At 33.1% G+C, this 25,902-nt stretch overlaps 1 protein-coding gene across 1 annotated transcript in view; it reads right to left on the bottom strand.

Annotated features, from left to right (window-relative positions):
- The window catches only part of Trhde (thyrotropin releasing hormone degrading enzyme), a 388,565-nt gene that overhangs the window by 16,983 nt on the left and 345,680 nt on the right, over positions 1-25,902 (bottom strand). Inside the window, exons 13-15 of the mRNA XM_033763780.1 lie at positions 16,297-16,444; positions 14,408-14,505; positions 13,843-13,950 (exon numbers count right to left, since the gene is read on the bottom strand). Of these exons, the coding sequence (XP_033619671.1) occupies positions 13,843-13,950; positions 14,408-14,505; positions 16,297-16,444 (354 nt within the window). The remainder of the gene's footprint in view (positions 1-13,842; positions 13,951-14,407; positions 14,506-16,296; positions 16,445-25,902) is intronic.

The raw sequence follows: 25,902 nt of genomic DNA, 5'->3' as shown, positions 1-25,902 counted from the left end.
TAAGAATATGTGGATCCATTCTGAAAGGATCTTTAATCCTTCTTGAAGTTGTAATTTTGCAGGTTTCAAAGTCCATAGGCTGTTCTTTCTATCTGAAATGAAAAAGAACTGCTGCTGGTGCTGCTGCTTTATTTATGGATTTAACTCTCAACAACCTGAATATATCAAAAGAAGATTATGTTTTCAGATGCCTGCATTCCTTTTAAGTGAATTTAAAAATTAAAATGAATTTACTTTGAAGAGGACATTCACTTTAAGTTGAAAGAATACAAGTCAAATTTTTGTTTTCAGTATTTAAATTCTATGTAGAGTAAATATAATTTCTAGTAGCCATTAAACTTGATGATCATGAGAGAGAATGGTAATGAGGGTGAAGTATCTGGGTTATAAGGCCACTTTATAAAATATAATGACTAAAGCACTAAAGTATAAGAAACAGAGTGACCCAGGTAACCTTAAAAAGAACAGAACAAAAAGAAAACTTCAAAGAAAAGTTATAAAGACAGAACAAAAGTGAGAAATATACAGAGCTCCCAACATTCACAGCGAACCACAAAGACCTACAAAAAGGTAAAATTGATAAAAGTAAATAGGAGGAGAATTTATGACTTTTCTAAAATTTTTCTGTGGTCTGAATTTTAAAATCCTACTGAAAAGCTTAGCACAGAAGCATTAAGCATTTGACAACTTAGAACTCTTAAGACTTTCTTGCACTACAAACAATCAACTATAAGCATAAGTGCTCAAAAATATGCTTTGTAACAAAAATAGAAAAAGTTAAGATACCTATGATGGTTCATTCTAAAACAGTGAGCAGAAGTCTGCTAACACAAATAGCTGTAAAAATACAACATAATTTAAAACTTAAGAGGGATGTAGTTGTAGTAGAAGTTGTGAAATGCCTGATATATTGCCCTTTATGGATATCTGTGTTAAAAATTAGACAAATAGCTTTCTGATAATCACCTGGCTGCAATCTATGGTCTCTCAGTTCCTCTGCTCTATCCTGATTGAATACATGGCTTCTTTACTCATCTCTGTTCAGAGAGCTGTAATCTCAGTGCCTGTAGTAACATAAAATCTACATGTACAAAAAATAATGATCTTGTCTGGATTACAATAATTAGGAATCAGTTCTTTTAGCTTTACTGTTAAGGTAAATCATGGAAATGACACATCAGTTACAATAGCAAATACATAAAGACTGATACTCAATTTATGACCAAGATCTGAGTGTCTATGAAAACCCCACAGGATTACATTAGGCTCCACCTCAACAAATAACGTTTATGTCCTAGGAACAATTATGGCAGTAGTCCTTGTCTTTTGCATTATTTATACAAAGTTTGAGAAATTACAGAGATTTATTGCGTGCAGCAAAGCACTATTCCATAATGTGTGGGACTGTGCAAATGCAGTTTACCTCCATCTGTAACATACTGCCCAGATCACCGAGGCTAACAAGACCAATTCTCCAGCCCAGAAAGACGTGACCATCATAATTTAATATTTTTGGAAATACATACTACTAAACTATCACACAAAGAGTCAGAGGATTGCATTTTTCTCACTTGAAAGTCCTCAAGCAAAAGTGAATTTTATTTTGGCTGTTTTACTTTTTTGTGTATGTTAAATGTGTATGCATACATATATTGCTCAAAATATAATTTTCATATATTCATGGTTTTAAATGATAGCGTGGGACATGAAAATATGCTGCATTTTAAAAATGATAGCATGGTACACAAGAACACACAATATTTTTAAGAAATAGGTGTTCTTGTGTATATCAAATCTGAGGAGCTCTGTGAAATATCCTTTGACCTTCCTGTTATTTTTACATCTAAAAAAGCAGCAAAATGTTTGATAGATCTCAAATATATGTGTATTTTGAAGAATAATTGACATAGTTAAATTTTATAAAGGCTACTCAAAGTAGCTATGAAGAACCTTGTTCTGTTATGTGAAGTGATATAAAATTATTGTAAACAACAAAGATTCTGGAGAAAAAGAGAATGCTGTAAATAGATGAGGAAGTTATAAATCAAGGAAAAAGACATTTTGCACTGATATTACTGGGCAAACATACAAGTTCGTTATTTTATAAAATAACTCAAATACATGAAATATAAGCATATATATGTAACCGATAGGTATCAGTTATAGTATTGTACATGTCTGAAAAAAGTACAGTGTATACTAAATACTTGCACTATATGTTTAAGGATAAAATAAAATTTCCAGTTATATATAAAAATTAAATACAATCACTTCAATATTTTTCTATATGATTTTTAATTATAAAAAGCAATTCCAGTGTTGGAAAGAAAAAGGGAAGTTGGAAGAAGTGAAAGGGGGAAGACACTAAATATTAAGAAGTGAAGGGATACTATAAATAAATATGAATTTTTACTATGAAAGTTAGGAAAATTCTATACATTATTGTTTGCCCATACCACCAATGACTCCTTTGTTTTTCTTCCACTAAACAATTTCATATAATGTTATGAAAGGTAATGATTGCACACTGTCTGTAGTTTGTAAACAACAAGAGGTAACTTTTATTCCTTATTTCCTTTATGAATGTCTTCAGTAGAGTGAAATTAAAGTTAATAGTTTAACTTGCAATATATTTTGATATTGTAGCAAAGAAAACACTAAAAATAATAAACATAAAACAAATATGGAAAATATGCATGTTAATTTCCTAGGGTTACCATAACAAACTAAACAGGGTGGCTTAGAAAACAAATTTATTCTCTTCAGCACCTCCTTACGGAAATGTGAAATCAAGCGTGAGTGATTCTTTCTGGAGACTCTGATGTAGAGCCCATTCCATGCTTCTCTTAGTCTGGTAGCTCAGCATTATTTGATATTTCTTGATTTTAGATGCATCACTCCAACTTCTATTTATGTCTTACATCACTTTCTGCCTCTCTCTATGTCTTCTTTCTGTGTCTTTTAAAGATTTTCTTAATTACATGTCAGGATCTCCCTAATCAAGGATGATTTCATCTTGAGAGCCATAATTTGAGATCACATCTACACTGACCTTTTTCCTAAGTAAGGTCACATTCCAAGTAGGATTTAGAATTTTGAGATATCTTTTAGAGGCCACTATTCAACCCACAAAATCATATGTATTTACTTTTAGTTTGCATGCTATTGCCAGCTAAGGACAAGCTGTCAAATTCTACCTTTCTTATCCACTTATATTTAAAATATACATAAAAGAATATTTAATGCTTATGTATTTTATGAATTTTATGTGAAATGTTGTACTATCATTAGAAAGAACATTGACGTGAGTGATTTTCACTTATATCTTCAAATAAAGTAGATTATCTGGTAGGATCAGATCTAAACTTTAATCACAAAAGGAAAAATTAAAGGAAATGCTGGTATTGTTGAAAGTCTCTCCACAGAGAAAATACTTAATGTGACTTTAGCAAAATGTACAGAAAATATCTTTATTACAGTAGCTAGAAGTCACTGGAATGAGCTTTATGTACTCAACATATGAAACTGAAGGTATAGTCCACTCAATGTGAGTACAAATATTTTGGAGGCAACAAGATTTTTTTAATATTCTACATTGGCTAAGTAAATAATAATGATTACTATAATAACTTTAATCAGTATTACTTCCTGAGTTGTTCACATAAATCTACATTCACTTCACCCTTCTTCTATTATAAACAGGCTGTTCGAATAAATCTATCCCATAACCAATCAACTGGCATATCTTTTGATAGATTATACCTATGTTCAATAACAGCATTCATGAAATTGGCTAGATATTAGGTAAACAATATTAGTTCAATAAAAAATTACTATTGGCCAAAATGGGGATAAGCAAATTATACTCTCAAGGAAAAAAAAAATCACCTTCAAACACCATTTTTCTACAAAAATTATAATAACTTGAAACATACTATTGATTATTGCCTCTACATATGGTTAGCAAAATAATATAGTATTTTTTAAAAAATAAAATAGGGAAAATCCCAAATATGTAGAGAGAGGGAAAATAAGGGTATGATTATTTTTGCATTTGAACCTAAATCATTAATACGTGGTAAAGTTTAAATGTAACTTTATGAAAAGAATATAAATATATACTTCTGTATATTAGCTCTGGAGGAAAGTAAAATCCCTGGAATACTACAAAGTAAATTAAAAATACAACCAAAGTCATTAATCCCTCGATGAGGTAATTCAGTCAAATATTTATCCCATGATGGACAAAACTAAGTTAAAATTTATTAAATTCTCCAAATATCAAGGAAAAGCAGCATTTTCAGTGGGATCCCAGTTAAGCTTTTGGGGAAAAGGATTTAATTCCTTTTATTAGTAGGTATAGAATCTATTTAAGGTATCTTACTATATGAAGACTTACAAAGATACAAAGTGTGACCTCAGGTAGTGAGCTAGCTAAAAGATTTTTGAACAAGACAAATTTACAAGAGCAAACTTATTACATTCCATGTTATTTTTTTCTGCCTGTATAGCTTTTACAAAATGCTTTTGAGGTAATGTACTCTAAGCTTAGAAGGACCCTAATTTCAGAATAGAGATCCCCTAAAGCTTTGAGGAAGGATTGTAATCATCTCAAATTTTTATGCCCCTCAGCAAACAAAATTAAAACAAACAGATTAGTAAAAAACTCAGAAAACTTTTTAGAGTATATTCTTATGATGTACAGTTTCGGCCCAATCAGCTAAATTAGTGAAAAATCTCAAAAGCTGATCTTAAGAAAATATGTTGAGAAGGAGGACCATGTTGCAAAGTGTTGTTTGTCTCAAATTCCCCTTTCCTTCTAAGCCCAGGAAACATGCGTTTTCCTGTAGGCCTCAGGACAGTGACAGATCTGCAGGAGGTTCACCCTCACCAACAGGTCTAGGTGTCCTGTGATTGTACTCTTTCCATCTGGGCATTGATCACAGTTAGTCTTATGTGTTTGATTTCTGATTACCACAGAATCATCCCATTAGATGGTAAGGCTGGAGCTGTTCACCACCATCTCTCTGGTGCCTTTCAGCGTGACGCCAGGACTATTTCAGAAAAAGAATATATTTAATATCTGAATCAAATGCTATCAGAATTTTAATTAACATAGGTTAAAATAAGTAGACATACCTATGGAAAATTATGCAAAATACTTTAGTTTACAAAAAGAGCTGAATATTAAAAATTAAGTTGACTTTTCATCAGAAATACCTTTAGTCAAATACCAGTCTGCAACAAGCCCTGCAACACTTGCAGCTGCCACAATAAGGGGTGTAAGGAGCTAAAGATCTTGCTTCTCAGTCTCAAACACTATGGAGGGATAAATTGATAATAAAGTTTTGATAACATGATATTTTTTAGATTGGATATTAAACAAATGAAATTTAGTATGTTATTTGGGAATCTTACTTTTTTAAGTACATGTTTGTGATAACTAATAATTATATTCTTCTTGGAAACCCACACACATACAGGCACATATTAATCATTTTTCTTCTCTTTCCCATGAGCCTATTCTCTCCACTCCAGGTCCCCTTCCCACCTTCCCATCTACACAAAACCTATTTATCCATTTTTTTTCTTTCTTTCTTTCCTTTTCTTTTTTGTTACTGGGGATCGAACTCAGGTCCTTCTGCTAGCGAGGCAGGCAGCAGTACCACTGAGCTAAATCACTGGCCCTATTTACCCATTTTCTATCATCTATTTTTATTTTGCTTTTAAAATTATATTTTGAAGTTTTCGTATAAGATAAATCATTAATTGCACTTAGCATTATGATGATAACTGTGAATACTAGCAGTTCCCATAAAACTTATTTTCCTGCTTTAAATTGGCCTCCTGGCCAACTTCTAAGTCTCTGTGCCTTGGTTATTTGCCTGACAGTTAACAACTAGACAGCCTGGCATGGTTGCAGAAATCTATAATTTCTAGGACAGAAAAGGAAGGGAAGGAAGAAAATTATCCTTTTGGTTTCTAAGCATATAATTCTATTAAGCAAAAAAAAAAATGTGCTCCAAGTTTTGCACTACAGAAGAATAAGTGAAAGTATTATTTCAGTCTGCATTACAAGTAGATTTTTCTCTGTATTTTCCTCTTCACCTCAATGGGCTTCACTTAAATGAAGTCAATTTAGAGTGGAATTTGTACATGCAGGGTAAAATTAGGAGGTACACATAGTGTTCCATTTTGTGCAAAGTATGAAATAGAGACTGGCCAAACAAAATTAGTGTAGGGCATTGTACTACTTCACATGTAAGGGAAAATGTGAATGGTTAAAAATATAGTTCAGTTTTAAGCTACTTAACATAATGTACTAAGACTATAGCCACTTTGTAAATACTTTCGAACTTTTCAAAACTAAAAAGTAAACAATTTCAGATGAAACACAATTTTCCATGCAGAGGTCAGTAGAAGGTAAAGTGCTGTATAATTTGATTTATAAAAGCAGCACTAGTAAAATAGTACTCTAAGCATTTAAATATAGGTATGGAAAACATGAGAACTACTTCAAACTGTTATAAACTGCCTATTCTATAATAAAATTAAAGTAAAAGGAGTTATATAGTCTAAGTGAAAAAATGAATCAAAATAAAATGAATAATTGCCTAAGGTTCCTGGGGATGTCTATAAAAATAAATTCCAGACAAAATGAATTCTCAGAATACATACTATTTTCCTATATCCGTATCTATCGATATACACATATATTTAAAAATAGGTAAAGGTCTTTGTATATTTTGTGGAAAGACTTATAATTAGTTAAATGAATAGACATTCACACAAATCTGTGACTGTAAAGAGAGCCAGTTGGCATGTATTCGTAATCCCAGCACTCTGAGAGCCTGAGGCAGGAGGGTCACCAACTAAACTCCACCTTGGCAACTTAATGACTTAGCAGCACACTGTCTCACAATAAACCATAATAAAAGTGATAGGGATGTAGCTCAATGTACAGATCCTGGGTTCAGTCTCCAGTACTAAGAAAAACTGCAATAATTAAGAAAGAACTTAATCATATTTTCTAATTAATAATGGTAAGTAAAAATGCTAGCTGTGGAGTCTAGATTTCATGTGATGCATCTAAAAGACTTGAAGGGATTTTACATTAAAATGTCTATTAACAACATACTAGAAGTTAAATCTTTATAATTATTTAAATGGATGATGGGAAAATTTACATGTCAACCTAAGCATATTACTTCAGAGGACATATATGCATAAAACTTAAGCCCTATTGAATTATTCTAGTGATTTGCCCTTAAGGCCTCTCTTTGTGTTGCTCAAAATGCAATCATTAACTCCTGTCAGTCTTCCTTCCTCAGTAATTCTCAAATGTCTCCACTTCTTTATTTCCACTACCAGCTCACAGAACTAGATGTTTTTCTTGATATCTTTGCATTGATCAAATTTCTATATGAAAATCTCTCAGGCCACAGGCCTCTCATTGGTTGTACTTACTTGAATTTCATTTTTAGTTTTGTGTGGTGGCTGTGTGAACTTCATTTGCTGTCTTCTCTTCCTACTACCCCACCATGCTTTAGGGTGTGTAAGTCAGCATTATTATTTTTTCTTTTCTGGTACTGGGGATCGAACTTGGGACCTTACACTTGCGAAACAGGCACCAGAACCACTGAGCTACACAAGCCCCTATGTCTATGCATTCTTAATACCTACCAAGTAACAAGGGCAAGTGTTAGTTGAAGGAATGATCTCTGTATTCCAAGTGTCTCTCAGTGTGTCCAACACATAACAACACATAACAGTTGCTCAATATATCCTTATTGAATGTATAAATAAAATAGCATATACCCTTTGACAAAATAATCAAAAGAGAACCATAACTAGACCCATTGTAGGGGAAAAAAGGTATGTTTATGTTCATACATAGTAAGTACAAAAATTTGGGCTACTAGAAACATGCAAACTCTGGAGTTTGGCAAGCAATTTCTTCACTGTTGAAATGCAGATAAGATTCTGAGAAGTTAATTGATTTGTCTAAAGCCATATCTGCTCAACAGTAAAAGTAGAAGCCAAGCCCAATTCTTGCCCCAGTTCCCTGGAGGTATTAGCCACCCTGTGGTTTTCATTACTCCAAACCAACTCCCTCCTATGTTCCTCTACAAAAGGCCTATTGTGATAACAGACCCTGAAACTTCAAGGCCTGGTAAGAATTTAGTGTAAGAATTTAGGCTTTAAACCTTTATGGTGGAACAATTCATAACAAGAAGAATACCAAAGAAATCAGTGTAAAGAATTAAGGGAAGAAGACTATAAAACCTTGGAAACTTGGACAATAAGAATACATTAGGTTTATCATTCAGACATTTACAGATCCTAGAGAAAGAGCCCTTTTTCCTCCTACTACATATGAAAAGCCAATGTAAGGCCTAACAGTAAAGATACTTAACGTATGTTACTCTATCTGCTTTCCCTATTTAAGATTCACACCACTCATTACACAGATGTAGTCAAAATGAATGCAGGAGCCCCGTGCGGTGGCACACGCCTGTAATACTGACACTCCAGAGGCTGAGGGAAGACCAGCCTGGGCTACATAGTGAATTTAAGGCCAGCCTGAACTTTATAGCAAAACCCTGCCTCAAAATAAAGACACAAACAGAAACAAATAAGGATAACTCTAAAGCTTACTATTTTATGATTTCTAATTATCTCTAGGTATTATATATAAATTCTTTCATTTAATTTTCAAAGCCTTTGTGCTCTGTATTAATACTGTCATTTCTTTGAATAGGAAAGCTAAGAGATGTTCCCAGGGTTATGTAATAAAATAGCTTCAATTCAATCAAAATTACCCCTACTCCATAGGCAGTACTCTTGCCTACATCAGTGATCCCCAAACTGTGGTCTCCAGATCAGCAGAACTAGCATTAACTGGGAACTTGTTATTAACACTAATTCTTGGCCTCATTCTACCTACTAAATCAGAAAGTTTGGTGGCTCAAGACCTACAAATAAATACGCCTAATGATTCTGATGTACTCTCAAGCTTAAAAACTAGTGACTTCTGCCATGTAACCCCATGTACACAAATGTGCCCAACCCTTACTGCTAAGAGCCCTTAAAATCTCTTAGGTAGTTTTTGTTTACTTTTTCGCATTTTTGGAGAAATGTTATATTACTGATGTATAGCAGTGTGATACACCAGTGAATGCAGTGCAGTAGGGATGGGTGCAGGGAGGTAGTAAGGTTGGCTGGAGATGGAAGGTCAGGCCCAACGCCTATGATTATACAATCCTGGCAGGTTGCATACCGTTCATAGTTTATGGTTTATCTTTGGTAAAAATAGAAATAAAGATGAGGTTAGACACAGATAACAATGACAGTGCCTGAAATGTAATAAACATTCAATAAAGTAAATATAGTTTTGATTGTGGCCATAATTAAATGCAATCATATTAGTAACATTATGATTAATTTCATGTTTATCGAGGCTTATGAATTATACATGTTGCAAAGCTCCAAAGAGGCTCTTCTACTTACGACTTTTATTGTAAAATGTTTTTTTTTTTCAATTTCAAAATAGACTTCCAATTGATATCAATTCAATAAGCATTAACAATACAGAAGATATTGTGCTGTTTCAGGGCATTTTTAAAGTAAAACAAAGATTCCAGTTTAAATTAATATGTTAGGGAAAGCATATCACTATCTATTGATTAAAAACTTTAAATTAAATAAATGAAACATTCACTCTGTATTATTCTAAAGCTTTTATTGTCCCTTTTAATGTGTTTTTAAAAATCTACTATTGTGAACACACATTTAATTTGTTTAAATCTATTATTTACAGAAAAAGCCATAATCCCATACTGTGACCTCTGTATCACCAATTATACAATCTCTATGGGTGATTTAATACAGAGATTTTCAAATAGTAATTCATCTGAAGTAGCAGTATATTCCCTATGTTACTCAGTGAAATTTAGGCCTATTGTTTTTTGTTTATTTAAATCAACAAATGAAACAAACCGCTTTCTATCCCTTTAATTATGCTTTTAATACAAAGAAAAGCTATAATCTCTATCACCAATTATACAATCTCTATGGGTGATTTAATACAGAGATTTTCAAATAGTAATTCATCTGAAGTAGGTGTATATTCCCTATGTTACTCAGTGAAATTTAGGCCTATTGTTTTTTGTTTATTTAAATCAACAAATGAAACAAACCGCTTTCTATCCCTTTAATTATGCTTTTAATACAAAGAAAAACTATAATCTCTCTCTCTCTCTCTCTCTCTATCTCTCTCTCTCTCTCATAAAATTTCAGGTCTTACAGACTTCTTTCCCTATCTCGTGGTTTTAAAATCTTTTTTTATCATTGCTATTGTTCTACACCAAATGCTTGGCAATTTGTCTCGTTTCTGAAATGTGGCATTTTGCTGAACTTACTCTGCAAATCGTAGACTAACGAGACCTAAATGTAGCTCAATCTGTTTTTATGCATGACATCACCATTACAATTCAACACACTGTAACATTTGAATATTTTAACAGGAATCAGAATGTCAATTCCTTCGATTTGTCATCCACTGTAAACCTTGAATTTTTCTCTATTGGCACCAGCTCTAGCTATTCAGTGTACTACTCAGTTACATAATCCTTCTTTCTACCAATTTTACATATGTTCCATATTTCTGATTCTAATGTGTCTGATTTTAATTATCTCCCCATTATTTCAAGATTATGCTACACAGTAGTATAGCACCGCCAAAATTTGCCATCCCTGCTACTTCCGTGACTCATCGTTATGCAGATTTATTAACATAAATATATATGTATCGAAACATTTTATAAGTTTAGCGCTATACTACTTCTAATGTTCTCTTTTTAAATTATTTTTGCCAGTTTTTTTTTCCTCATTGAGTTTATTGGTACATTTTAGGTATACAGTACAGTTACATTCATCATTGGGAATCTTGTACCTTTATGACAGGTCTTGGTTCTTATTTTTTTCCCCTTGTCCCTGCCCTCCCTTCACCCCCTCCTCCCTTCCCTATTTATGAATACTTTATTTCCATTTTTTCATTTTCTCATATTTTTTTCTTTTCCCTTATTTTCTTTCCCCTACCCTTCCCACTTGACAATGTGAAATAGGAAGAAAAGGGCAAATCAGTCTTTTCAAGGTTTCAGTAAAATAGACAAAAACAAAAGCAAGTTTCAGTAAAGCAGATAAAAATAGAACCAAACAAACAAACAAAGAAGACCCCCAAATAAACAAACAGACTAGGCCTGTTGCTACAAGTACATTTAAAAAAAAACCAACTCTTCTCTCCATTGGCTTAACTTACAAAGTTAAATTCAGCATCAATTTTATGACTGTTATCATTCTATTATTAAGCTGCCATCCACAGAGTACAGGTTGAATCCCTGCTTTTCACACATAGGTAGCTCAGTGAGTATTAAGTGCACCTGCTGCAGGAAGTCACACATGACATGTGGCATGTCAGATGGCTGAATAAACAAAACTTAGAAAACACAGTGAGCTTCACTTAGTGTGTTTATTTGTCCACTAGCAGAGCAGATGATATAAAAGTGAAGGAAATCACAACAGAACTTTAAATTGTTTGGTCTTAATTTAATTATTTTATCATGAATAAATGACAAAGCTATCAAAACAAAAATGACCTGATATTTTATATATGAACAATTATTTACAAGGAAATTATGGATGTGATAATTGAGTTCATATTTTAAAAAGTCATAAAATCTGCCAGATGTGCAGGTGCATGCCTGTAATCATAACACTCTGGGATGCTGAAGCAAAAGGATCCCAAGTCCTTAATAAGACCCTGCCTCAAAATAAAAAATTTTAAAAAGGCTAGGGCTGTAGCTCAGTACAAAGGGTCTGGGTTTCATTCCCATTACCACAAGAATTCTCACTGTATACATTAAATTAACTAGTAATCTATGTGCTTTCTGCTCAGAACTCCCACCCATCCACCTTACATATTCTATGCAGTCACTACTGTCTCTTGTTCGATCCCTTTATTCTGACAAAGTTATGTTTATCCTTCATGCACGAAAATGAGATTCCCCCGAGATAGAAACCATTCCCTTTGTTATGTTCACCATCTTGTGTCTTGCTTCAGAATAAAACTATTTGTTAATAGAACTGTACCTTCTATTACTTTGCAGTCTTTTGTTTCCCTTTTAGCTTCTAGCTAATACTAAGAGTTGTTCAATAAATCTTGTTAAATAGATGAATTATAAAATAGCATATTCACAAGAATTATATATTTTTTTAAAACATGGGCCTGATGCTGGGCTTGAATGGTCTTAATGCAATGGTATAAACTGAATTTTAATAAATGATAAGAAAAATACCTATGTGGGTAAATTAATTAAAGTATTAAAAGCAATTAACAGCCTTAAGAAAGGGCAATATTTACAGAAAAATATAAGAAAATTTAAATGGTATATTTAGTCTTTTTTTCTCCTAAAATATTTCATGGTCTAATTATATGTGGCAGAATTAAAGGAAGTGGTAAAAAGAGAAAAAAAACTGTTATAATACATTCAGGTCTAATGCAATAGTTTTCAGAAAATTTGGTGCAAGGAACAATCATTAGTGAAAACTTTAAAAATGAAGATACTAAATTCAAAAGATTTATGACAGATTTAATCACTGTCTTCTAATACATTATGGAGCAACTGCCAGATGATATGATAAAATGTTTCCCTTCTTAGCTTAGTAGAAGGCAATAAACAATTAACTAATAGGGCAAGTAGGGAAAGTGTTACAAAAGGTGAGATATAGGACAAATTACTAAATAATGCAGTGAGCAATTTCCCTCAGAGACTTTTAAAATAGAATAGCTACTCTTTGATTTGTAGTCAGTGAAATGTTAAATTCAAATATAAATAACTCTTAGCAAGACAAACATCATTTGACTGTTTAAGCCTTGTTGTCTGTGGTTCCCCACGGTTATCCAGAACAAGTCTCTTTCTTTGTTGTCTATGGAGTCATTCCCAGCTTTTGCTCAGGGCTCAGCCCAGTGTGACAAAGAAGAGAACATCATCTATCCAGCTTGTCCCCTGGCTCCTGTTCCTTCCCTCTGACTCCACCTCATTAAAGAGGCCAGATATTTGAAAGGAATACAGTTGCCCAAAGTGTAAAAAGAATGGAACATAAAAAAATCCTTGGAAATATCAAACATATTAAGATAGTTTAAAACACTAAAGTTAGAAGACCAAGGATCTTGGATTTTTGTTCTTAATGTTTAATATTCCTTTCATTAACAAGTGACGTTTAGTTATAAATTTTACTCAAGAATAATTCCATTAAATAACTTTTACCTCATATTTTGTATGAAAATTGTGTATTATAAAATTCTAAGATAAGGTATAAGTTTAAGGTCATTGTCAAAGGTCACTGAAAGAGCAAAGATCGCTTCATAACCTTTTTTGCCTTTTCGTTTTTAATATTAACATTTCTTTTTCTACTTTGCTTATAATATGTGATGCTGTTTATGAATAAATACCACAACCTTTATGAAGAACCTTTAATAATTTGGCCTGAATTTAATTATTTCATTTTATGAGGTGGCAAAGACTTGAAATAAGGTGACATCTTACCTATGTAGATAATGAGGACCTGGACTAGCAAAGTTAGCCTAAAACTTGAGGAAACTTCCAGAGATAACTGTATTGAGGTTTCATGCTGCTCCCTTAGAAGATGTGAACACAAAACAAAGTTTTGTTTTGTATTTTCTTTGTCTTTGTTCATTTGAAAGATGGAATACATTTATCCACCAAGATGTGAAAGCACAATTAATTAAATATCAGAAATGCAGACTTCATTTCAACTTACCTGTTCCTGTTGCTAGAAATCCAGTCTGAAATAAGTGTGGAAGCCTGCTGGTGACAGTGCTTGTTGCCGAAACTGCATGCCAGCATTATCACTTCTCTGCGTAGTTCTCTACGTATCATTAGAAGGAAAAAAATTAAAGAGCAACATAATTATCTGGAGAAAGGGTAATTCATTACATAACTAGTGAGTAAGTAAAGTATTACACAAAAATTATTGTTAGATATGAAAATACTATGCAGTCAATTAAAAGAATAAATTAGACAGATTGGAAGTTAAATATTGTAAATCTTCCCTGGAGAGAATCCTCTAGTGAGGGGCATGCGCTCTGATCTCAGTATTACAAAGAAGGCAGATCTTAAATTAAAACCTAGCAAGGAAATGCCTTTGTTCTTACAGTCAAGCAGTGGAAACTGTGCTACCCAGCAGCAGTCCTCCCAGGAAAGTGAAATGCAAAAAGTAGAATGAAGGAAAGACAGGTTCATGCTGTGAGAGTCACAATGGTACTAGAGCTATGTTATTGTACAACTCTGGATGAAGAGAAGAGAATAAGAAAATAAAATAGTACTCATGTTGGTAGGAAGCTTGAACAAGAGATCCATTAAAATTATTTTTTGGCCATCCAAGCTTGATGTATGTTGTTGCAACTTGTTTTAATATATACTCCTAAATGGGGAATTTAGATAGAATAAAAATAATGTCAATTTCAAATTTGTGCATTTATGGTCATTAAATTCTGTAATAAAACAAAAATATTTAAAATAATATTAATTTTTAATATTAGTAAAATTACAGGCACAGTAATGTTCTAATTTTATTCAACTTAGTATTTCAAATATACAAAATAAGGATAAAATATTATTGGAATGGAAAGAATCTACTTTTTTCTTTCTACTGAATGACTAAGTAATTTGCACTTAAATATCTTAGATGACAATTTTTGTAACAAAATGAGGAAAATGAGGAGTGTTGACAATGACACCGCAGCATAAATATATAGAAATGTATGCAGTTACCCTTTATGAAGGTGAGTGCCTAATACTTACGCATTTTTGTCAACAGAACATCTTTAATGCAAAGCTGTTATGTTGGCCCAGCCAACAGCCTAGAGCCACTGAAGCTGAGGTACACAGAACACTTCCATGTAATGATACATTATCACAAAGTCAACAATCTATTCAACCAATGGTATATTTACAGCTCAATACAACTATAAGATACACTCTCCTTCACTTTAATGTGGACTTTAAGTTTTGTCAAAGGAATGAAAGCATTGAAATTATAGTGAAAAGCAATCTTAACTTGTTCTAAAAATGAGGTATCTGACATGATGCACTATTCTAATATACAAATAGACACAAAAATGCATTTTACTTTTATAGAAATTTCACATTACAGTATTTCTGTTAGGAAGAAAAAAACATGTAATAAGATTTTCTAGAGCAGTTAAAAATTATATCATAATTCTAATGACCCATTTCTTTGCATGTCTGTTGTAACGCCTAAGACAAAACTAATAATAAACAAGCAAGTCAGGATAATTCTTATTTAAATATTTTTAACATAGAGTTGCTTTTTAACAGGCTTTGAACAAGAAAAAAGGAAGCAACTCTGATGTCATGGCTTCAATAAACAGATTTCATGTCACAGCAATCCAGTTTTGAGTAATTCCAAATGTGGAGGTTAATTAGCAGAGTCAATATGGCATAAAGAAAAGAGAGATTTTATAAAACATGATGCACAAAATTAGTAGCAAGCAGAGGATAGGAAATATAGAAATCAGAAACTTATTAGCAGTTCTGAATCCTAATATTATTCAGAATGGTCATTAAATCAGATTAGGTGGTATCAGCAATATATGTGTGGTTTACCAGGTTCTGAGCTCAGAAACCCTAGTCAGATAACATTTGGAATGTTTGTCATGCCTTCATGTCTGTTTGGATTATCTGTTGTTCGCTTCCTTGTATCCCCTTGGACCCAATTATGAATGGGCTTTTGCCTCACTGTTGATCTTATCCTTGTTAATTAAGGAAGTGAATTGGATTCACCATGCCCTTTTGGATAGAAATAATGACTAAGAATCTTTATTAAAACTGTCTATTTTTTGTTAAGATCTTTGGGATCCCTTTACCTAAGTTACGTCCTTTGTGAACACAGAGCCCTTTAACTCTTAGAAAGTAAGTTTGAACTTTATGGATTTTCCATGGATTTTCCTCCTTAAATTCTGAAGCATTTAAGCTTAATTGACACTTTTAGGCCAGAACAAAAGGTAGTTTGTATTATATTTCTTCTTCAAATAATTGTCTATGGTGTTACATAGAAAATTAGGGCAAAAATGATAAATGAACTAGCATAAATAACTAAAATGACTCAGGGTCAGTTGCGTATCTTAGAACTAGAACATAAGAAAATAGTTTATCTTCTGAAAATGAGAAAGAAGAAACAATATATTTTTACATTGAAGACATTGTAGTTTTCCATACGGTCCAGTAATTTATCTAAAGGATAAAGAGCTCGGCTGGCAGCATGCCAAGGAAGAAAATCCTTCTCCTCAGACAGGTATCTGATAATCTCCAGGGGAATATTCTGAGGCAAATAGCCAGCCCTGCATAGTCAAAAGAAAGTTAATGTTAATTATATGCAGAAAAGATACACGATGATGCAAAAGTGAAGATGGTACTTATGCAAATAAAAGGCAGAAAGCAAAATTCATCTCAGTAGAAAGAAAGCAGAGTCAGAGCTATAAAAATAAAATTACTCACTTTTTAAATATAGTACTACTTAGGATGCCAATGCCCCTTATTACATACAGAGTTAGAGAGTTAAAGATTTGCATGAATACGAAAACACCAGAATGCATTTTTTTCTAAAAAAAGAAAGAACTATGGAATTTTAACAAAACCTTAGGTCAGTGATAGTAAAACTTTTAGAGTCCTACTGTCCAAACTTCAACCCAAACCCACTTATTTTGCACAAAGCGCCAATGCTGCAATTAAACCTGAATGCTCTGCTCCTGCGGCAATGCTGGGCCAACTTGGCTCGCGTGCCACCAGGGAGAGCTCTGTGCGCCCGCTGCGCCATACATGCTATAAATTCGCCACCGCTGCCCTATATATTCTCCTTTACAGAAAGTACTCAGAGGTAACAAGTAATTGGAAGTAACTGATAATTACAGTGCAATTTCAGTTATTCAATGCATCTCCTCTTACTTTTTAAGTAGTTCTCTGTAGGAATATTTCATACATCTTTTTCAAAGAGATGATCAAATTAACTATCAATTTACAGTGCCAAGTGTGTATGTTAGATTTTAATATAAGCCTTGTGTCAAACCCATTTTAATTTCTTTTCCAACACTTATAAAAATCAGTTAGGTTTTAACAAAGTCCAAATTAAAAATGTTAAAAGAACACTCTTCTCCTTTTCATAATGATGTTATGTCAACTATGGAAACGACACCAAATTCTTTGGAAAATAATTAACTTTTAAAAATTAACTTAATCCATATTGGATATATTTTGAGGCCATATCAGCAAAAAAACAAAAAGATTTGTATGCCTCTATTCTCCAATAGACTGAATATGAAATCCTTGTGAAAACAAAACATTATCAATGATGCTACATTAAAGATTATTTTAGCCTTGGTGTCTCCGCCACATATATCAACATCAGATCTTTGAATTATTCTACCTGAATTATTGCTACAGTCTGAATACTGGTATGTTTCCAAAAATTATGCTTTGGAAAATAATACTCCATGTGATGGTAAGAGGGAGGATCATTGAGAAGTGGTTAAACCATGAGGATCCAGCCTCATGAATGAGATCAGTGCCCTCATAAAGGAGGCTCAAATCAGTTCCTCTGCCCTTTCCTCTCAGTGCCCTGGGAGGGCACCATCTTTGAAGTGCAGCATGGCCTCACCAGATGACCTATCGGCAGGGGCCTTGGACTTGCCAGCCTTTTGAACTGTGAGTAAAAAATTCTATTTATAAATTACCCGCTCTAAGGTGTTTTGTTATAGCAACTGACAGGCAGAGATCACATCAAACAAATGCAGACTTTTAACACAGGAACAGGTAGAGATGACAGCAAACAAAATCTAATAATATACATTTCAGTCTTAGTGTTACCAAATTAGGTGCACTGTCTTATCTGTGCACGGTAGAAGGTAGGAAGTAAGACAAGGTCTTTTCTCATTTGCATCTATCTATCTATCTATCTATCTATCTATCTATCTATATATATATATGACTTATAGATATGTTATACTTATGCTATACTTAGGCACTATGATAAGCAGAAATTACTCTAAGCAATTACAGATGAATATTAGCTGGATTTATAAAATTTATAATAAAAACTAATTCTGCAGATTGTGCTTCATTTTTCTTTGAATTAAAACAAATCAATGAGTGTATGACACCCATGATTTTGATTTAAAAATGAAATAAGACCAACAGTAGTTAATATGTGATATAAGAACGGTAATCCAAAATTTCAAATAATTTCAAATTTTCCTACAAAGCTTATATGATTTAGAGTACATCTAGATCTGTGCCACTTTTGCTGTGAAGTTTCTCTTTTATGCTTACTTGTAAAAACAGCACAAAGTTAGATTCCAGTGGCACCAAATGAGCACCTTTATCTTTTAGCTAGAATAGCATCTCAATAATAGTTAAGTTTCACTTCATAAATTCATTGCCCACCAAAAAAAAAACATAATTCTATGAAAATAATGATTTGGTTTTCTTCCTTAAAATAAATCTAGCTTCCAATGCTTCAAATTTTGTCATTTGATTTAGCTGAACTTTCAGTTCTACATATTAATTAGCATTGTAGTTACTTCTTTCCACATGCCATAAGCTACATATTCTAATCAAAGATTTATTTAGAACCTATTTTTTAAGAAATAACAAAATTTATATATTTTGTAAAAAGAACCTTAATAAGTAACTAACTTATAGATCTCAAAGAAGTTTAGAAAATCTAAGTTGTTGGACTCTATGTTCACATAGACTTATATATGATAGCCTTGTATCAATCACAGTTTTCTGCATTTTACATCACCTCCATAAATGGGTGAACATTATTTAATGACATGCTTTGTGAGCAGTATGACTGCCCTTGAGGAAGAGCCTGGATCTTACTCTATACACAAACACTCTGTACTGTTAGGTAAATATTTCATCTCTCCAGCATTCTCATTCCTTGTCTATAAAATGAAAATATTTTATAGCCATCCATTTTAGCCCCACAAATGTTTTATTCTAAACTACACATATATAATTTTAATCCAATTAAACAATTATTATAATATGGGTATAATTGTTTAAAATTTGAGACAATACACCATAATTTTATATTTGTCATTCTTTAATGGCTTACTATACCCAAGTCTAAAAGTCAGAGCTTGGAATAGGTTTTATAATATACCTGACATTGTGTAAAAAGAAGTAAAAGCAAGCACGAGAGGTATTTGAAATAATGCTAAGGCAAGTAAAATATTCATTAGAGAAACAAGGCAGTTTTTGAGGCCTTATGACAGAAATTGCTAACTGTTCAGCAAGTTCTAGGTTTTCTAATTCTTCCTAAATAGATTATAATCCCTAGTACACCTTGGAGTTAAGCATGGTCATGTGACTAAGACAGTCATTAAAATATGAATATGCCTCACTGCCAGTGTTGACAAAGACACCTCCCATTAGCTCCTCTGTGTACTTTTTTGCTGAACGAATCTTCCAGGTGAGTTTAGAAGTCTAGTATTGAATATATCCGAAATTTACTGGATTCCTGTATAATTGCATAGCCAATCCAATTCCGTCATCCAGTCCCATCCATAGAAGAGCAAGAAGTCATTTCCATTTTGTTTGACCCTAATACAAGTTTAGGTCTATTTTTTAAAACAGGCTTTTATAATGCAATTTCCAGATAGAATAAGAAACAGATTACTCTCAAATTGCTCTCACGATGCTTTGTTACTAAAATTTGTAAGTAATTACCTAGTATATAATTCAATATACTCAGATTTAAGCCTACTGGATCAAAATATGTAGCTATACTTAGTTGAACAAGAGGATGATCAGCCCTATAAGAAAATTAAGAATCGTAGCAATAATGGAGAATAGGTTACCAAGCTTAGACTTTCACTTCTGTAATTGGCTGGTAATGATATCTGTGATTACTACTACTGATAATGCAATCAATACAGGATGTGTGTGGATTCCACTGAATGGAGCATTATATTCGCTTAATCAGTCCAGTAGGGAGCTCACTTAGGGTCCTAGTGCTGAAATGCAGTTTCCTTACATTTGCATCATCACAGGGAAGTGTTGCCAACAACGTAAAAGAAATTGAAACTTTTAAAGCAGATTCCATAGATAATTGTTTCTTATTATTATAGCAAGAAGTTGTACGTGAGATCAATATCTGCACTACTGTGGAGAGTGGGAATATGAAATCATTTAGGAATGGAAGAAGAAACAATGAGGAAGAGAGGCAAATGAAGGTTGTTAACCAAAGAGTTAAGATTGCTCATCTATATCTTCTCATCTGGTCCTTCCATTCCTTCAGACCCTCTGACATACTCCCTTTCATCCTTTTCCTTCTCCTTTTCTATTCACTGGAGCTTGCGGTGAAATATATTTTAGGCATACATGAAAGTATTTTTATACGAAGAAGATTAAAACTACACTAAATTAGCTGATGTTGAAATGCTCTGATCTTAGGTAGCTTTGTTTTCATCTAAGATCCAGGACTCATTTTTAAAAAGCATTCTGAATTCCTATGAATGTTAACCCTTGAATTTACTGTTATTACTGTCTTATAGAAAAATAATTTATTTTACTGTGAATTTTCTTATATCCCTGAATGTTACGCATAAAAAGCAAAAAATTCAGACTCTTCAAATAACCACACACTAATATTCATTAATTAAATATTCATTTAAATTCAAAAATAGTCTACTACATGTTTCACAATATATGCAGAAGACTCCATGCCTGTCCCTAAGGCATAGATTTTTCACAAAATGCTTAATTAAAACATTTACTAGGTTTTATGTGATATTCTTTATTATATGCTATGTAATTTAATACTTTTATTGGTACATTTTAGATATACAAGACAGTTACATTCATTCTTGGGATCTTGTACCTTTACAAGACATATCTTGGTTCTTATTTTTCCCCAATTCTGCTAGCCTCCATACCCCCGATACCCTTCATTATTTACAAAGAATTTGTTTCTGTTTTTTTTCTTCTCTCTTATTTTTTCTTCCCATTTTACCTTTTCCCTACCCCTTCCATTTGCCTAATACCTTTAGAGTCATTCTGCCTGTTACAAAATATCGATTATACATTTTGACCCTTATTTGCACTTTTAGTTCATCACATCAGAGAAACTATATTGTATTTACACATGTTTTCTATTAATTTCACTCAAGAATGTGTCCTCTGTGCATCCACTTAGCTATAAATGTCTCTAAATTCTCATTCTTTAAGGCTGAGTAGTACTACATTTTATTTAAAAAAAAAAAACATTCCTTTATCTAGTCCCAGTTGATGGGTAATTGGGCTGTTTCCAAATTTTAGCTATTAAAAACAGTGCTGCTATAAACATGGGTGAGCATATCACTGTGGTATGATTCTTTTAATTCTTTTGGAAAGATACCTAGCAGGGGAATAGCTGGGTCAAATGGGACTTCTAATCCTAATTATTTAAGGTATCTCCATATTGATTTCCACAGTGATTGCACCAGTCTGCACTCCCACCAAAAATGAAAAAGAGTTCCTTTCTCCCACAACCGTGCCAGTATTCCTTAATGGTTGATTTCCTGAGAGCAGCCATTCTTTTGGGGGTGAGGTGGAATCTCACTGTTGCTTTCATCTGCATCTCTCCAATGACTAGTGATCTTCAACATTTTTTCATATGTTTATTTGCTGCTTTTCCTTCTTTGGTTGAGAAATGCTTGTTCATATCAAATGCCCATTTTTGAAATGGATAATTCTATTTGGGGGGCTTGATTTTTTTTTGAGTTCTTTATATATTCTAGATAGCAGACCTTTGTCTGAGAAACAGCTGGTAAATATTTTTTCACACATTTTAGGTTGGTATCTCCATATTGATTTCCACAGTGGTTGCACCAGTCTGCACTCCCACCAACAATGAAAAAGAGTTCCTTTCTCCCACAACTGTGCCAGTATTCCTTAATGGTTGATTTCCTGAGAGCAGCCATTCTTTTGGGGGTGAGGTGGAATCTCACTGTTGCTTTCATCTGCATCTCTCCAATGACTAGTGATCTTCAACATTTTTTCATATGTTTATTTGCTGCTTTTCCTTCTTTGGTTGAGAAATGCTTGTTCATATCAAATGCCCATTTTTGAAATGGATAATTCTATTTGGGGGGCTTGATTTTTTTTTGAGTTCTTTATATATTCTAGATAGCAGACCTTTGTCTGAGAAACAGCTGGTAAATATTTTTTCACACATTTTAGGTTTTCTCTTAGCTCGGTTGGTGGTTTCTCTTGCTGTGCAGTAGCTTTTTAATAAGATGAGATCCAGTTGTTGATTCTTTGTGCTAGCTCTCGTGCCACCTGTATTCCTTAATGGTTGATTTCCTGAGAGCAGCCATTCTTTTGGGGGTGAGGTGGAATCTCACTGTTGCTTTCATCTGCATCTCTCCAATGACTAGTGATCTTCAACATTTTTTCATATGTTTATTTGCTGCTTTTCCTTCTTTGGTTGAGAAATGCTTGTTCATATCAAATGCCCATTTTTGAAATGGATAATTCTATTTGGGGGGCTTGATTTTTTTTTGAGTTCTTTATATATTCTAGATAGCAGACCTTTGTCTGAGAAACAGCTGGTAAATATTTTTTCACACATTTTAGGTTTTCTCTTAGCTCGGTTGGTGGTTTCTCTTGCTGTGCAGTAGCTTTTTAATAAGATGAGATCCAGTTGTTGATTCTTTGTGCTAGCTCTCGTGCCACCGAGGATTTGTTCATAGTCTTTTCCTATACCAATGTCTTCAAGAGTCCTATCTAGCTTATCTTCTAACAAGTTTAGTGTTTCTGTTTAATATTTAGATCTTTAATCCACTCTGATTTTAGTTTAGTGCACAGTGAGTGATAGGGGTCTAGTTTTAATCTTTGGCAAGTTGGCATCCAGTGTTTCCAACACCATTTATTACAGAGGCTATCTTTCCTCCTGTGAGGATGGTTGGCTCCTTTGTCAAAGGTGAGGTAGCTGAGTATGTCTGGAGTTGTTTCTGCATCTTCTAATCTATTCCACTGATGCTCAGGTCTGTTTCTTTGCCAATATCATGATGATTTTAATCACAATGGCTTTGTAGTATAGTTTCAAGTTGTGGACTGTGATATCCCCTGCCATGTCTCTGTTGACTAGAATGGCTTTTACTATCCTGACCAAGTCAGATTTATTCCAGGGATGCAAGGATGGTTCAACATATGAAAGTCAATAAATTTAATACACTATGTTAACAAAATCAAGGACAAAAAACACATGATCCTCTCGATAGATGCAGAAAAAGCATCTGACAAAATTCAACACCCATTCATGATAAGACCCTGCAAAAAAATTGGAATACATGGTCTATATCTCAACTTAATAAAGGCTATCTATGAAAAACTAACAGCCAACATCATATTAAATGGCCAAAAACTGAAAACCTTCACATTAAAATCAGGAACAAGAAAAGGATGGCCACTATTACCACTTCTCTTCGATATAGTTCTGAAAACATTAGCCATAGCAATTAGACAAGAGAAAGAAATTAAAGCTATAAAGATAGGAAAGGAAGAAATTAAACTGTCATTATTTGCTAATGATATGATATTCTATAATGAAGACCCAAAAAACTCGGCCAAAAGACTGAAAACCTTCACACTAAAATCAGGAACAGAACAAGGATATCTACCATCACTGCTCCTTTCAATATAGATTCTGAAGCATTAGCCACAGCAATTAGGCAAGAGAAAGAAGTAAAAGCAATAAAGATAGGAGAGGAAGAATTTAAACTGTCTTTATTTGCTGATGACATGATACTCTATATAAAAGTCCCCAAAACTCCACCAAAAGACTTCTAGACTTGACAGATTCAGTAGATACAAGGTAAACACTCAAAAATCAATAGCCTTCTTGTTCACAAATAACAGACTCTGATAAAGTAAAACAAATCCATTTCACAATAGCATCGAAAAGCAAATGAAATATCCATGAATCAATCTAACAAAGGAAGCAAAGTACTCTACCTTGAGAACTATATATGGAATACCATATAGGTATTGATGATCCTCTGGATTCTGCTGGATTTGTTGTGACTTCAACTTTTTCATTCCTAATAGCATGGATCTGAACCTTTTCTTTCTTTCTTTCTTTCTTTCTTTTTTTGATAAGGTTGGCAAAGGTTTTAATGATTTTATTTATTCTTTCAAAAAATCAACTCTTTGATTCACTGATTTTTTTGTATCATTCTCTTAGTCTCCATTACATTGATTTCTGCTCTGATCTTTATAATTTTCTCCTTTTTTATGAGCTTTGGGTTTGTCTTGCTCTTCTCTTTCTAGAAGCTTTGGGTTTGTCTTGCTCTTCTCTTTCTAGAAGCTTAATATTCACTGACAGATTATTTGAGTTTACTCTGTTTTTCTAGTGTGGCATTCACTTCTATGAATTTCCCTCATAGAATGACTTTTATTGTATCCTGTAGATTCCTGTATATTGTATTGGCATTATCATTAAATTGCTAAAAACTGCCCAGTTTCTTCTTTAATTTCCTCTGTGACTCATTGGTTGTTCAGGAAACTGTTATTCAATTTCCATGTGTTTGAAAAATTCTTGTGGTTTCTTTTGCTGTTGATCTTCAGTTTAATTGTACTATGGTCTGATAAATTGATAATATACATGGGATAACTTCAACTCCTTTACATTTACTTAAACATGTTTTATGAGCTAGTATGTGGTCCATTTTGGAGAATGACCCATGTGCAGCTGAAAAGAATGTATATTCTGATTTTGCAGGTTGAAACACTCTGTAGACTTCAGTTAAGTCCATTTGTTCAAAAGCTTGGTTCAGTTCTTGTATTTTGTTGTAGATATTTTGTCTAGATGACCTGTCTTTGTAACAGTGGGGTATTTAGGTCCCCCACTACATTTGTATTAGTGCTTATTTGGTTTTTCATGTCTCTTAATATTCGTTTTGTATAGTTGGGGGCTTTAGTATTTGGTATATATTATTTAGGATTGTCACCTCTTCCTGTTGGATTGTTCCCTTTAAAAGATTTAGTGACCTTCTTTGTCTCTCTTAGTTAGTTTTGACTTGAAATTTACTTCATTTGCAAATAATATAGCTAACCTGTTTTTTCCGGGTTCCTGTGGCATGGAGAACTGTATTCCATCTTTTTACTCTCAGTCTGTGAGCTCCTTTTTGAACTTGGTGCATTTCTTATATACAGCATATTTTTTGGATTTTGCTTCTTAATCCATTTGGCCAGTCAATTTCTTTTAATTGGTGAATTGAAGCCACTAACATTGATGGTTATAACTGATACATATTGACTTATCATAACCATGTTATCCTATTGTTGGTCCTTTCAATTTTTCTACCTGTCTAATTTCTTGCCTTGTCTGCTGGGTTTGCTCTGTTAGGCCTCATGGAGTTGTGATCTTCATTGTCTTTTTCTAAGATATTGTTTAGAATTGTTTGGTTTTTTTTTTTTTGGACTTGAAATACCTCATTCTAGGCTCTCCTTTACTTGAGGGTTTGTGTTGAAAAGTCTGCTGTGGTTATTATGGGCTTTCCTTTGCATTTGATTTGTTTCTTTTCTCTAACTGCTTGTAGTATTTTGTTGTTCTGTTGAGTTTCCAGGATCTTGATTATTATATGTCTAGGTTTAGATTTTTTTTTTATTGTGGCTATTTTGAGTCCTATATGCATCATTTATCTGTATGTCAAAAATTCTTCACTCTTTTTGGGAAATTTTCTGTCATTAATTCTGTAAACAGTTTTTTTTTTAATGTCATTTGTACTTTTCCTTTTTCATGGACTCCTAT

Source organism: Fukomys damarensis, unplaced genomic scaffold (genome assembly GCF_012274545.1).
Source record: "Fukomys damarensis isolate Sample0158 unplaced genomic scaffold, DMR_v1.0_HiC HiC_scaffold_15, whole genome shotgun sequence".
Classification (NCBI taxonomy): domain Eukaryota; kingdom Metazoa; phylum Chordata; class Mammalia; order Rodentia; family Bathyergidae; genus Fukomys; species Fukomys damarensis.
This window is presented reverse-complemented; position numbering and strand designations above follow the sequence as displayed.